Below are 13,540 nucleotides of genomic sequence, written 5' to 3'. Positions count from 1 at the left end.
CAGCTCAATTAGCAGAAAGAGCAGTGAACTATACTTCATGATTAAGTCCTGATCTTTTCCTAGGTACCAGCAATTTGGGCAAAAACTCACTTATCCTTCCTTCTCTCACAAAAAGCACACATAGTAACATCTGCTCTGCCTATCTAGCAGGTTTTGAGATAATATATCAGGAATTGTTCAACAAACAGTAAAGCCACAAAATTTAAGTCCCTATGATGATCAGACACTTGTAACTATATTTGAAATGATATACACTCCATTCTCATTATTTGTATTGGTTATGTTGTATGAAGTTGCTGTCAATACGAAATTAGAAGAGTATATTTGGGCCACAGTTCTTTGGGGTAACACAGGGTTAAATTTGTTAGTCTCTGGTCACATCATTTGTATCAATCAGACAATATGTAACAATTTTACATGTGTTCCTGTGAAAAGACAACTTATTTAATTTGTGGTATGATTCATTAACATTGAACTCACTGCCAACTGAGCTGTAACTCATGTCTGAACCCACCTTACCCACACATATATTTTCTCTATAAGGCATATCAAAACTTTCTTTTGTTTAGAACCCTAGGCAGAATTTTAACATTATGCCTGGGGGCCATTTAAACAGCACCAAACAATCAAAAACTGCAAAGGATGTAGGGTAAAATATACACTGGCAAGGACAGATGTGTATAGTATGAGAGCTAAAAGAAGTCTGAACTTCTTTTAGCTCTCATATGGTCTTGTCTCACCTCAGCTGGGAATGTGTGCCACAGGCAATTTGAAGTTTCCACCACTGTGTGCATTTTTGCAAGCGAGGGAAAGCACCCAGGTGTTTGATTTTGAGGGGTTACAGATTAATTTTAGGGTGTGGGCAAATTTGCAAACACAGAATAATCTGAAAATAATGAGGATATTCAGGCTGAGAGGTGGTATTCATTTTTTCCCTGTTTCATCCTTCATAAGTTATTCTAATGATCACACTGAAACTGAATTTTGGTCCAGGAATAAACCTTTAGGAAATGATACAGAGTAGGGAAAAGGTGAATCATACAGTAACCCTAGGAGATGTCTGAAGAAGACAGGGAATTGTGGGAAAGGACTATGCCAGCTTTTCTCTACTGCCATGGGTAAAGACACACCCAGCACATAAATCAGTATTGGTGGACTGAAGGCATCAACACAGCGGCGGGTGGGTCCTGTCCCTGCTCTCCGCCTGCCCGGAGCATCTCGTCCACTCCCTCTCCTTTCTCTCAGTTCCTATGGCCACCTGGCTCTGGCTGACACCCAATGCAGTCTTTCTCCCTGACCCACTCTGATGACCCTGTGGTTGCTTCCTCATCATGTCCTTCCCTTCTCTCCAAGGAAGCTGGGTGTCATGGCTGCTGAGACTTGCTCTTGGCTTTCCAACTACCACCCCCCACTTCACCCTATATCCCCCTGAGTAGAACAGTCCCCTTCCCTGCTTGGTCTTCATGACACTTCAAGTCCAGGGACTCCCAGAGGCCCACACCATGCAGCGAGACCTGGTATCCTTCAAGGCTCATGGTTCTCCTGTCTGTCCTTGCAGCAAGCACTCTAGTCCCAAGTCCTGAGACGGGAGGCCAGACATTTAGAGGAGCAAAGGCAGGGCCTTCCGAGACCTAGGCACTGGAAAACAAGTGGCCCAAAGGCCTGGGTGAGTTTGCCTCCAGCAAAGAAGGGAGGGAGAGAGAGGTGGGTCAAATGAGGCACTCTCCTTGAAATGGGCTCCCTCCCCATTGGGAGAATGGATGAGCTTCTTTCTCCTCACCCTTTGGCCTGCCACCCCAGCTTCTTCTCAGGGGTTTTCAGATACTTGCATCTTCTGACACTTTGTCCCCAGGGAAGCCAGAAGAAAGAATTCAGCTTAGAGCTTCTGGTAACCTAGGACAGACTTTCAGGTTCTAGATGACACTAAGTGAGCTCTGTGGTTCCAGGCTTTGAAAACCAGACCCCTGTGGTCCCCAAACCTGCTCCCTGGCTGGGGATGATCTTACATCTGTAGCATTGAGAAGACTACAATGCTCACCTCCTCAGATTGTGTCAGAGGTCAATCATGATATTTTACGTAAACTTTTAGCAAAGCCCTAAAAATTAAGACTTAACGGTAAAAGTTGGCTACCACGGTAATGTTTTTGATGGAAGAGACGGAAAGAAATGAAGAATTGGAAAGATGGCTCGCATTTGAGGAAAACCACAGATTCCACAAGACTTGTAGATAATGTATACTTGGAAGATGAGGGAAAGTACTTTAAAAGTGCCTCCAGGGACTCTAGTCTGAATTTTTTTTTCTTTTTCTTTTTGGTCTGGATGATGGGGTTGTGATCAGGAAAGAGGTAGAACTGGGTTGGGGTTGGGGGTCAGTCAGCACAACTTGAGCTTCAACAAGCTGGGTCTAAGGGTCCTGTGTCTAGTGGTTTGACTTGTAGAAATATGCTCACGTGAGACAGAGGGTTAGAAGTAATAATTGTGGAATAATCCAGAGGGGTAAGAGGGATGCTGGAACAACAGCTACAATGGCCAAGTGGAGAGTGAGGATATGAAGGGATTAGAGATGAGAAGATAAACTATGATATACATGTGCATGGGTTGCATTTGGGGGTGTGGGGGTAGTTACTGCTACTGCCTTATAAAGCAGACGGCTATTTCCCACAGAATTCCTGTAACGTTCTGGATGAGCATTTGCAAATGGGAAAAATGTGTAAGAAAAAAAGGTGCTAGTCGATATTACTTGGGAGTACATAGCAGTCAGAAAGGACCCTGTGGTATCTCCACCAGCTCACCTGTATTGGGTCTGGTGCAGCCTATATAATTTGACATTACAAAAAGCAAAACATTAGTATATACTTTGCAATCTCTCTGTAAATTCCTTAGTGTCATCATGACTGGACCTGGCATCTCCTCAGACATTTCCACTTCGATCTTCAACTTTTCTCCTCCTTCTGATGCATTAGGCTGACATATTACTGACATAATACAGAACTTCTTTTCCTGCCTCTACTACTCACAGAAACCTTCATTCTCTATTTCCTATTTTTTTTGGAGGGGGGATTCTGGGGATTGAACCCAGGGAGGCTTTGCCTTGGAGCTAATCCCCAGCTCTTTTTATCTGGAGACAGGGTCTCACTTAGTTGCTGAGGCTGGCCTTAAACCTCCTAACTCAGTTTCCCAAGTTGCGGGGATTATAAGTGTGCATCACTGTACTCAGTAATACCCTAATTCTTTATTAAATACCTTCTTCTTTTTTTTAAAGAGAGAGTGAGAGAGGAGAGAGAGAGAGAGAGAGAGAGAGAGAGAGAGAGAGAGAGAATTTTGAATATTTATTTATTTTTTAGTTCTCGGCGGACACAACATCTTTGTTGGTATGTGGTGCTGAGGATCGAACCCGGGCCGCACGCATGCCAGAGGAGCGCGCTACAGCTTGAGCCACATCCCCAACCCCTAAATACCTTATTCTTAAACTATTTATAGCAGCCCCATTTTCCTGACTGAACTTGGGCTGATATTATAACTCTGTAGCCATGTCCTAGATCATCCAAGACATTTCCAACTTCATTAATAAATCTTGTATCCCCTGAAGAATCCCAGGCAGTATTAATATGCCTTTTAAAAAAAAGGACAAGAAAAACTGACTACTGTCTATGTATAATATGTCCAAATACATCCTACTGTAATGTATAACTAAAGAGAACAAATATTTTAAAAAAAGAAAAGAAAAACTGACCATTCCAAATGCTGGTGAGGATGGGGAAACAGGATCTCTCATTCATTGTTAGTGGGAATGCAGAATGACAGAGTTCCTTTAGTAGACAGTTTGGCAAATTCTTACAAAGCTAAACATTCTCTTACTATACGACCCATCAATTGCACTCAGTATTTTCCCAGTTGAGTTGAAAACTTACATTCATACAAAAGCTGTACACAAATGTTTGGAGAAGCTTTATTCAAAATATCGCTGAAAACTAGAAGCAAATAAGATGTCTTTTGAAAGGTGAGCAAATAAACAAATCGTGGTACATCCATACAGTGGAATATTACTCAGTGATAAAAAGAAGTGGGCTATCAAGCCATAAAATACACAGAGAGAAACCTTCTAAATGAAACAGCCAAACTGAAAATGCTATATACTGTGAAACTATAGTTACATGACATTCTGGAAAAAGTAAAACTATAAAGGCAAGAAAAAGATCAGTGATTGCCAGGGGTGCAGGAGGGAGGGAAGGGACAAGCAGGTAAAGCACAGGGAAAGTTTTAGGGAGGTGAAACTACTCTGTATGACATTGCAATGGTGAATACATGACATCATGTACTTGCTAAAACCTATAGAATTTGACAACACAAAAAAGCAAATCATTAGTATACACAACTTTAAAAATTCATTTAGGAGTTCAAAAGATCAAAGGGAAGAATGTATGTAGGCTGTGACCAGTCTAAAGGTATTATAACTGAATTTAAATGAATAAAATAACTGCCAACGAGCTGAGGGAAAAGGTCCTGACTTTAAGTAACTTTGGGAAGGAATGGAGTATGAAGATTAAAAGCAAAAGAAATTGCACACAAACACTACATTTTTGTTGATATATTTCTCCTCTGGATACATTTTGCTTCTGTGCTTTACCACTGAGCTACATCCCAGCACTTTTTATATTTTATTTTGAGCCAGGGTCTCATTAAATTGCTGAGGGTCCTGCTAAGTTGCTCAGGCTGGCCTTGAGTTTACACTGCCTCAGTATCTCAATTCCCTGGGATTATAGGTGTGCACCACTGTGCCAACTGCATACCAGAATCAAACAGTTAAATAAATTACTGAGGTATGATAACAATTCTATTTTCTGTGGGTGGAGTAGAGAATTTATAGGTAGGCAGAGGGAGGGAGTGAAAACGATCCATGTGGTTATGGATCCATATGGAGTTAAGGGTATTGCAAGTCTATACTGATGATGGAATTCATGAAAGGGGAAAAGAGACAAATCTCCATGCGAAATGATCCCAAATAAATTATGTAGATTCTCCAGGAGTCCCCTACCTAAGGAAGGAGAACCTAAGTCTCTACTTCACAAACATGGGTTGTGCATAGTAACTTCCTTCCAAAGAGTACCACGTAGGGGAATACATGAATGATAAAACACCATTTTAGCCGGGGGACAAAGGCCATAACCAGTGATGGATCATGTTGACAGTATGATCCCTTGGTAGGGTGAGAATGATACTTCATTCTATAAACTTCCTCCCCAGTCCACAACCCAGTCCCATCAGAAAAGCATCTGTCAAATTCCAATAGACGGGCAGCCTAAAAACCAAGAAGTCTGAGAAACTGTCACAACCAAGAGGAGCCCACAGACATGAAAGTTAAATATGATGCCTACACTGGGTGGGATCTTGGAACAGAAAAAAGGACATTAGGTTAAAACAAAGGAAATCAGAATAAAGGAATATGACCTTCTAGATGCCCTTGTCCTCGTAGCCCGTTCATATGGGAAGAGTTGCCAAGGTCCAGCCTTGGCCAGGGGGAATGGGGTTCCAGGGGTCCTGAAGGAGGAGTGGTGTCCTCGAAAGAAGAAGAGTCGGGACGACAGGTTGCAAGTTCTGAGCAACCTCCAGAAGACATCTCTGCTGCTCCTGGAGGGACCTTTATTTTTATTCCTTTTTTACAGGTGTTTTTTTCAGGTAGTTAATGGATAGCTTCAAAGCCCGAAACTTTTTTGATTTACATAATTTTCAAGAATTACAGTCTTTTCTAACATACATTGATTACCTAAGATATTGAGTACATTGTTCAAAATATTTTTTCTGTAACCTTAGTCAATCATGATTAAGCTTTTACGTTTTCACCTCAATCACTAGGTGCTAAGCGACGCAACTAGACTATGTGACTACTGACCTATTATTCACTTCTGACTTTAAAGCATACCTATAATTATTTCATTAATCTTTAACTTTAAAGCATACTTATGATTATTGGTAAGCTTTCTTACTTCTAAACTAAAATGTCATTAAAACACACTTAAAGTAGTGAAAGTCTATTAATTAAAAGCCTACTACTCTGAAGTACCTCTAAAATATATGTTAATTTTACATTATTCTATTTTTAATTTCCAAGGTAATTTCTTTTTTTCATATGACCTATTCAACTGCTTTCTTAAAGAACTTCCTTGATCCTGGGTCAAAGCACACCAGTTTTTATGTCTTTGTAAGCTTTAACTAAAGGGCAGCCTTTATCCCTCAACCCATTTGTCATTTATGTTAACTATGTGTTTTCCATTTTTATCATTAGTTTCTGTGTAAGGCCAAGGAGGGTCTATTGGTTGGGGAAATGTATTTTTATTAGCCTCTTGTCCTCGAGGGGGATACCATAAGCTACATACCGTGGTCCTCATACTGTTGGCACAGCAATTGTTTTTCTGTAGCTAGGCTATTGTACAGGTTGTGGCTTTAGGATGGGGTTGGGGGGCTAATGTAAATTGTTAACCATGCGATAAATATTTCTTGTTGCTCAGGCTTGAGGAATAACATTGTTTGTATCCTGAGAGAGATTGAAATGCACCTCATGGCATGTCTCAATTGTATCCTTAGTCTCATTCTGGGAATTTTCCTGCAATCTCAGGCAATACGTACTTTTATTATTGATTGACATATGCCCTGTTATCCATATCATGAGGATCATAAACAAAACACTTAACATTCCCCATGGTTTCCAGATGGTGATGGTGCGGCCCTGCATCCCCCACACTGTGACCCTGTCAGACAGTGGCTACAGGAACACCTTCACCAAAGAGTGGATATTACTTCTAACTTTCCAGGACAAGTGTATTCTGACATTTAGTAATATGAGAATCTCAGAAATTGTAAAAGATTTTTGTTTGTAATCATTTCTAACCAAGCATTTAACTCTTCAGTCAACATTAACTACAGTGCCATATTTTGCTCCTGATTGACCCACACATTTTTCTAAGCATTTCCTTTCCATGTGTCAGATATGGGGGACAATTGGTAAGCAAGTTTAAGCTTCTGCTGTGAAGTGAATTTAGGGGAAGAAATGAAAAAAAAAAATCAAGTAACTGGAGATTGTCATCATAAATGTTGCTAAATCATATCAAGTCTTCATTTTGCTTGACTTTAAAATAGGGGTAGCTCTCCTCCTCATAGGGTTCTTGGAACTTATTTCTCTAGGGGATAGAAAAATGGAAAGTGGCCTGCAATATTGATTATTCATATGTTTTATGAAATTGACCATGGAATATGGAATAAAATAGGCAATCCCCTTAAAGTTGGTAAGTGGACTAAATTCTCACCAGTCCTCAGTACTCTTGACTTGGCATTTCTACATCCTGTTGGTTTAGAAATACATCATTATACCATCTTTCATGGTTTTGCTTAATATGTGAGAGGATACTGTTCATAGCCGGACCAAACTCAATGATATGAGCCTTCTCACTCAGTAGCAGACACGTGGTGCCAGCAGCATGCATGGCCACCAAAGAACCTTTTGAATCAAACACTGGAGAGCCAGAAGACCCAAAAAAAAAGGTGGTGTCATAGGTAATCACATCAGGATTTTGAAGCATTTCCTGGAAGCTTCTTTGAGTGTACATGTGGATAAACTCAGATTTATTGTAACCTCCTGCTGTTCTCATCTGAATCTTTTCCTTACATTTCTCTTCTCGTTTACCCTGAGGAATCACAACACAAGCATCAGTATGCTTCTTTCCTCCATCTGGATGGCCAATAATATATATCAAACCACTAGACGGTATAGGACCAATCCCATTATACAGTCCCGCAGGTACTTCTTGTCCATTTTCTTTCAGTTTCAGGACGGCGTAGTCAAGAGTTGTGTCAGATATCTCAAACCAAGGTTCAACGAGAAAGCAGTTGTCTTTTGTGACAGCGGTATCTTCATAATCGAATTTCACCATTACACATTGACTGATTATATCTGCCCACTGGCTTGGCTCTATTCCTTCTCCCACGATATCGTTTATTACATGCCGACAAGTGAAAATGAACAATCCCTTAAAAACAAAGCAGGTGGCACAGCCTTCGATTCCATTATTGTTCCAGAATATGTACCCCACTGAGTCACTGAGATGTGAAAGATGTTTGATCACTTTCACTGGAGTTGAGTTTTTTGTGCGTTTCCCAAAATTTGTTTCATGCAATTTAAAAAGAGAAGTATTCTTCTGTCTTTTTTTCATTTTTTCCTTCAAGTTTTCCCTGATTTTTTCACTTTCTCTTTTCAAACAGGGATACTCTTCCACAATGTACTCTTTCAACACACGGGTGTTTCTTTCTTCTACCTCATTGTTTTGAGCAGCTGCTGCCTTAGGGTTCATTACTTGATCAGCCTCAACTTGAAAGAGCTTACCTTCTAACTCATCTATCATCTGTGAGTTTTCTAGAATGGAGTCCAGGTTACCAATGAGCTTCCAATTGTCAGTCTCCAAAAAGGGAAGAAACCTACCATCCTTGCACATGGTGTCCTTGATGGTTTCTCCTTTGAAACCATAGACACAGAGTTTGTTTCCTTTTTTGTGAAGCTCCCCACGCTTCACAATTCGTTTTCTGGTATTCCCAATTGCATGAATGTAAAATTTGACCACGTCAGTAGATTCCTGGTTGAGCCGGCCAAATACTTGGCCATCTTCTTTCTGCTTGCTTTTACTTTTGGAAAATGTAATTACCACGTGGCTGTTTTCAGGAAAACAACTGAGTGGCATTCCAAGGTTTAAGAAGCCTTCAATTCCTTCTGTGCCACGCACCAGGATTTCCTTACCTGGCCGAGCCTCCATAGCTTTTCTGACAGCATCCAGGGTCTTGAGCCCCACCAGCAAGCTGTCCTCCTCGCTGTGTATGAGTATGTGTTTCCTGTTCTCATTTTTTCCAAGGTTTACATCCAAGGTAATATTAATGATCTTGTTTGAAGAAGTGGTCTGGACTTTTGGAGTTTTCCTGGGTGAGTGGGAACTTTGATCTTGGGTGTTAGTTATATCTCTTGGCCTTTTTCTAGATTGCATCTTCATTTGAATAATATCGGAATTATTCTGCTCTTCTTTTGGGACCTAAAAATGTATGTTAGAAGAAAAACCTTGAGACTCTGAATAGAACCCTAGTTTGTTGTTGTTGTTGCTTGTTTCCTTTTTAAATATGCAATTCACAGAATTTCTATGGGAAACTCATACTCAAAAAACCAGTGAATATAATTAGATCTGAGTTTAACTTTAGCTCTAGAATATAAGCTGAGCAGACTGTCACATCAGTCAGATAAGCTCCTAATATGATAAGCTGGTGCATTTTTCTGAGACACATGCTTAAAAAGCTACCAGCTTTAGTAAAGTGTCATTTTATGTCTTGTTTACTATTCTCAGCTGCAAAATTTTTACTTTTCTCAAACACAGTGATAAACTGCACTGAAAATTTTGTTCTTAAAATATCAAGTTCATGGGCTGGAGTTGTAGCTCATTGGTAGAGCACCTGCTTCAGGCGTGTGAGGCACGGGGTTCGATTCTCAGCACCCACATAAAAATAAGTAAATAAAATAAAGGTCCATCAACAACTAAAAATTAAAACAAAAATTTTTTAAAAATACCAAGTTCAGCAAAAATAAGTCACCATGATTTATTATTAGGCATTACATTTTAAACAAAATCCTCATTAGCTAACTGATTATCTGGTCATACAAATAGTTATTTCTAATAATGAATTCCTTCATTCACCCAGAACCTATCATGCAAAAAACTTATTTCCTCTATGACATCAATTAATCCCCCAATTCTATGAATTGAGAAGAAACAAATATGGCCTCTCTTTGTCTTTTTGATGGAGAAACTTAGGTATAGAAAGTTTTTCTTGTTAGTGCCTTTCCTAGCATCATGTAATAACCACTAAATGAAGTGAGTGCCAGAATACCAACACTTAAGTCTAATATTCCTTTCCATGACACCAAACATTTTTTCTTGGTAAAATTTGCATTCATGACAATCATTTTTTTGGGGGGGCAGGATACCAGAAATTGAAATCAGTGGCCCTTGCCCCATAAGCCACATCCCAGCCCTATTTTATATTCTATTTAGAGACAGGGTCTCGCTGAGTTGATTAGTGCCTCACTTTTGCTGAGGCTGGCTTTGAATTCATGATCCTCCTGTCTCAGCCTCCCAAACCACTGGGATTACAAGCATGCATAATACTGATTTTTGTAGGGTATCATCTTAAGAACCAGCAGTTGAGGAAGGGGAAGGAATTAAAGAGGATTAATCAAACATCACAAAAATCAATGAAAAATTAAGAGCAACTGCTTATGAATAGGACTTCAGGAAAATGTACCTATGTCTAAAAGGTACATTTTCCTGAAGTCCTACTCATTACGGTGAGGGTATGAACAGGCCTGGATATGCTAGCAAGGCTACATTCTGGTAATGGGAATAAAAAAGCCAGGATTGTCGTAAAGACTAGGCCTACCATCATTGTGTAGCACAGCCTAGCAACATGACTGGCATGTAATAGGGTAAATTTGTTAAATACTAGTAGTCAGGGTCAAAGAGATAAAAAGAACACAAGATAATGTGAATTTACTTGTGCTATGTGTGCAAATCTTCAAAAGGCATCTCTAAAGCCTAATGCTGTCAGAAACATCTTGCTCATGTACCCCATGGGAGCATTGCAACAGAATTCCAACTTGTCAAAGTATTCTTGGACACATATAGGAACTTCTGAAGGAAACACATTACAGGTAAATTCTTTTACCTGACTAACATGGTTATGGTAAGAATAAATAAGCAAAAAATTTGTTTCATAAACTGTAAAGCACTATACAGATGTAGGTTATTATGATTCAGTATATCAGCCACACTTGGCATTGTATTTCTGTGCTATGAAATAGATTAATTTTGGTTTTGTTTTATCCAAAGTTTAATACAGTTATTTGGTTTTTATGGTTGTCCAGGAATTATTACCAGTTTTTTTTAAAGGCTAGTGTGACATGACCAAAATTTTATGTATGTATGTGTGTATATATATATATATATATATATATATATATATATATATATATATAAAATAAAGTGGTTGAGGAAAGGTTTTACCTTATATAAATATTTCCAATATATAATGATATGATTTCTTGGCAGGAAGATTTATGCAATACAGACTCAAGGATGGCTAAATCTAACATTAGCATATTCATTACATAAATAGTATTTACAAACATACCTGAGAAAAATAATTCTCTATTTTCATGTTTTTTTTCACATCAAACAAGTTCTTCTGTGACCTGCGTTTCTTACAGCTCATGATGACTTGAAGATGAAATAGGTAGTTCAGCTGAAACACTAATTTAAAAAAGGTTCAAGTTACAACAGTATCTTCATAGCTGTCATTAATTATGTAGAGGAAGAGATGAACTTCCTTCTTCAGCTCTGGCCTTGCCCTCCCCAGAGATATTAACCTAGCAAATAATTTACCCACCAAGTATTATCACCCCAACAATAAAAGCTTTCTTTTATAGAGCATTATGTGTCAGTCACTACACTTGACACTTTATGAAAATTATCTCTAACTGCGAATCCCAACTACAGTGGGAAAGAGGTTATATCTAGATTTTTTTGTTTTTAAACTTGGGGGAAAGGATAGCTTAAAGAAGAGAGATCTGTCCAAGTGCAAATATTAAAACCCATAGAAAAATCTGTAGTTGGAGAATTCAAAAGTGTGTTCTTCTACTTACCTTGAGTTAAAATTTGATCTCTATTTAAGATGGAGATGCCAGAGATGGTAAAATTTAAGGAAAAGGGTAGGAAAGGAACTGGTTAATACCCTGAAGATAAAAGAAATTTGGAATGGGATTTCATAAAGTAATCTGAAAAGTTCACGAAAGCTTCCACTCTACTTTTCTCCCTTCTGTTTTCATAAGACCCTCCCGCCCCCACTGCCTTTTTAATTCCTTGTTTTCTCTTTAGCTTTTGCATATGAGAGGAAACATTCAACCCTTGACTTCCTGAGTCTGGCTTATTTCACTTAGAATGATGTTCCCCAGTTACATCCATGTACCAACACATGACATAATCACATCCTTCTTTATGGATGGGTGAAACTCCATTGTGTTTATATACCACATTTTCCTTATCCATCTGCTGATGGACACCTAGACCATCTCTATTACTTGGCTATTTGTAAAAAAATATATTCTATTTCTAAAATGAAGGACATTTTCTTTTATAATCACAACACTAACTTTTTAAACCCCAAATCCAGATGAGGTGTGAAAGTTGCCTTTAATTATGGCTTTTAAGTCTCTTTCATTCTAGAAAAAGCATTGATCTGTCAAAGTGGACAGAAAAGCTGTGGAATGTTCACTTCTTGGATTGCTTCTTTCCCTTGTCATTTTACTTATGCACTCTCCTCTGCACTCTTTGGCAAGTGGAAGTCATCTAAAGACTGTGCTTATTCTTGTAACCACTTCACTATGGTGCAGGAACTTCTCAATTACTGGTAATGAGTTTCTAAGGAAATCCAGTTAGCCTATGTGAACCTTAGTTTCCTGTTTGTAAAAAGAGACAATTATTTTAAACAAGATATGAATATGAAAATGTACAATGACAGTATTTATAAGAACATCTGGCCTCAACTATAAGATTGCCACTTCCCAGTTTCATGACCTGTGAAATAACAATTAACTACTTCCTGTCTCATTTTCCTTATCTAAAATGAGGGCAGTATTAGAATTAACTTTTGGTGTTGTGAAGATTAAAAAGTGTCCTTTAGAACAGTGAATGCCGTTTAATAGGCTGCCCAGTAAATATTACTGCCAGTACTAGCATCAGTGTCAAAACACTTAACCAAAGGTAGACTTTTTAAACATCAAAGAAGGGGTGGAGGTGGTAAAAAATAGACAAACAATTGAGGAACTGAGCTGAGCTGTAAGATCTTTGAAGGCAGAAAATTTAAGTGGGGTGTCACTGTTGATGATGATGACTCATCTAATGATGTCTGAGAAAGAAATTGCTTCAGAAATAATTTTCACACCCACTACAAAAGGAAAACAAATCAAGTAGAAAGAAATATGAATTTTAGGATTACTGGCTTGTATATGAACAGCTGCAGTGGAAAAGGCCAAGATGTTAAGTATACACCCCAATACAGCCTGCGCCCCACACATCGGTTCCAGTATCTAGACTGAACAGTGTTATATCAAAATGTGAAGGACTTTACCGCTCTGCTATTCCAACCCTGTGTTATAGTGGGATATGTCCAGGTTCTACTCACCTAAAGGACTTGCTTTACTTCCTACACTAAAGGGATAAAAGTAATACAGCCTGTCCTGGATCCCATCTCCACCTGACAGCTCTCCTGGAATTTCTCATTCTCATATCCTCTTTTCTTCTCCCCTCTCCTCTCACTTCTCCCCGTTCCCCTCTCCTTTGCCTTCCTTCGATATTTCTAGCATCTTCTTATTTCCCCATCCTTCTCCCCACCCTGACCTTCCCCCCCACACCCCCGCCCCCAATTCCCTCTCTTACAGTCTGGCACCAGGCTCGCTCCT

General features: G+C 39.1%; 1 protein-coding gene across 1 annotated transcript; it reads right to left on the bottom strand.

The window, feature by feature from the left end:
• Positions 1-7,307: 7,307 nt before the first annotated feature.
• LOC144251972 (serine protease FAM111A-like) lies at positions 7,308-11,369 on the bottom strand. The gene is made up of 2 exons (XM_077794576.1): positions 11,215-11,369; positions 7,308-9,068 (listed from the first exon to the last, which is right to left on the bottom strand). Exons 1-2 carry the CDS (start codon positions 11,293-11,295, stop codon positions 7,308-7,310), a joined length of 1,842 nt encoding a protein of 613 aa, XP_077650702.1. The 5' UTR covers positions 11,296-11,369.
• Between the last annotated feature and the right edge of the window lie 2,171 nt (positions 11,370-13,540).

This window comes from Urocitellus parryii, unplaced genomic scaffold, assembly GCF_045843805.1.
Source record: "Urocitellus parryii isolate mUroPar1 unplaced genomic scaffold, mUroPar1.hap1 Scaffold_340, whole genome shotgun sequence".
Classification (NCBI taxonomy): domain Eukaryota; kingdom Metazoa; phylum Chordata; class Mammalia; order Rodentia; family Sciuridae; genus Urocitellus; species Urocitellus parryii.
Note: the sequence above shows the minus strand (reverse complement) of the source record. Positions and strands in the feature narration are given on the sequence as shown.

What these genes read in the sequence shown, in the direction of transcription:
- LOC144251972 (XM_077794576.1), bottom strand. Translation starts at nt 11,295, where the DNA reads ATGAGCTGTAAGAAACGCAGGTCACAGAAGAACTTGTTTGATGTGAAA. An exon ending in TAGAGAATTATTTTTCTCAG is followed by an intron (nt 9,069 to 11,214) that starts GTATGTTTGTAA and finishes ATACATTTTTAG; the next exon opens with GTCCCAAAAGAAGAGCAGAA.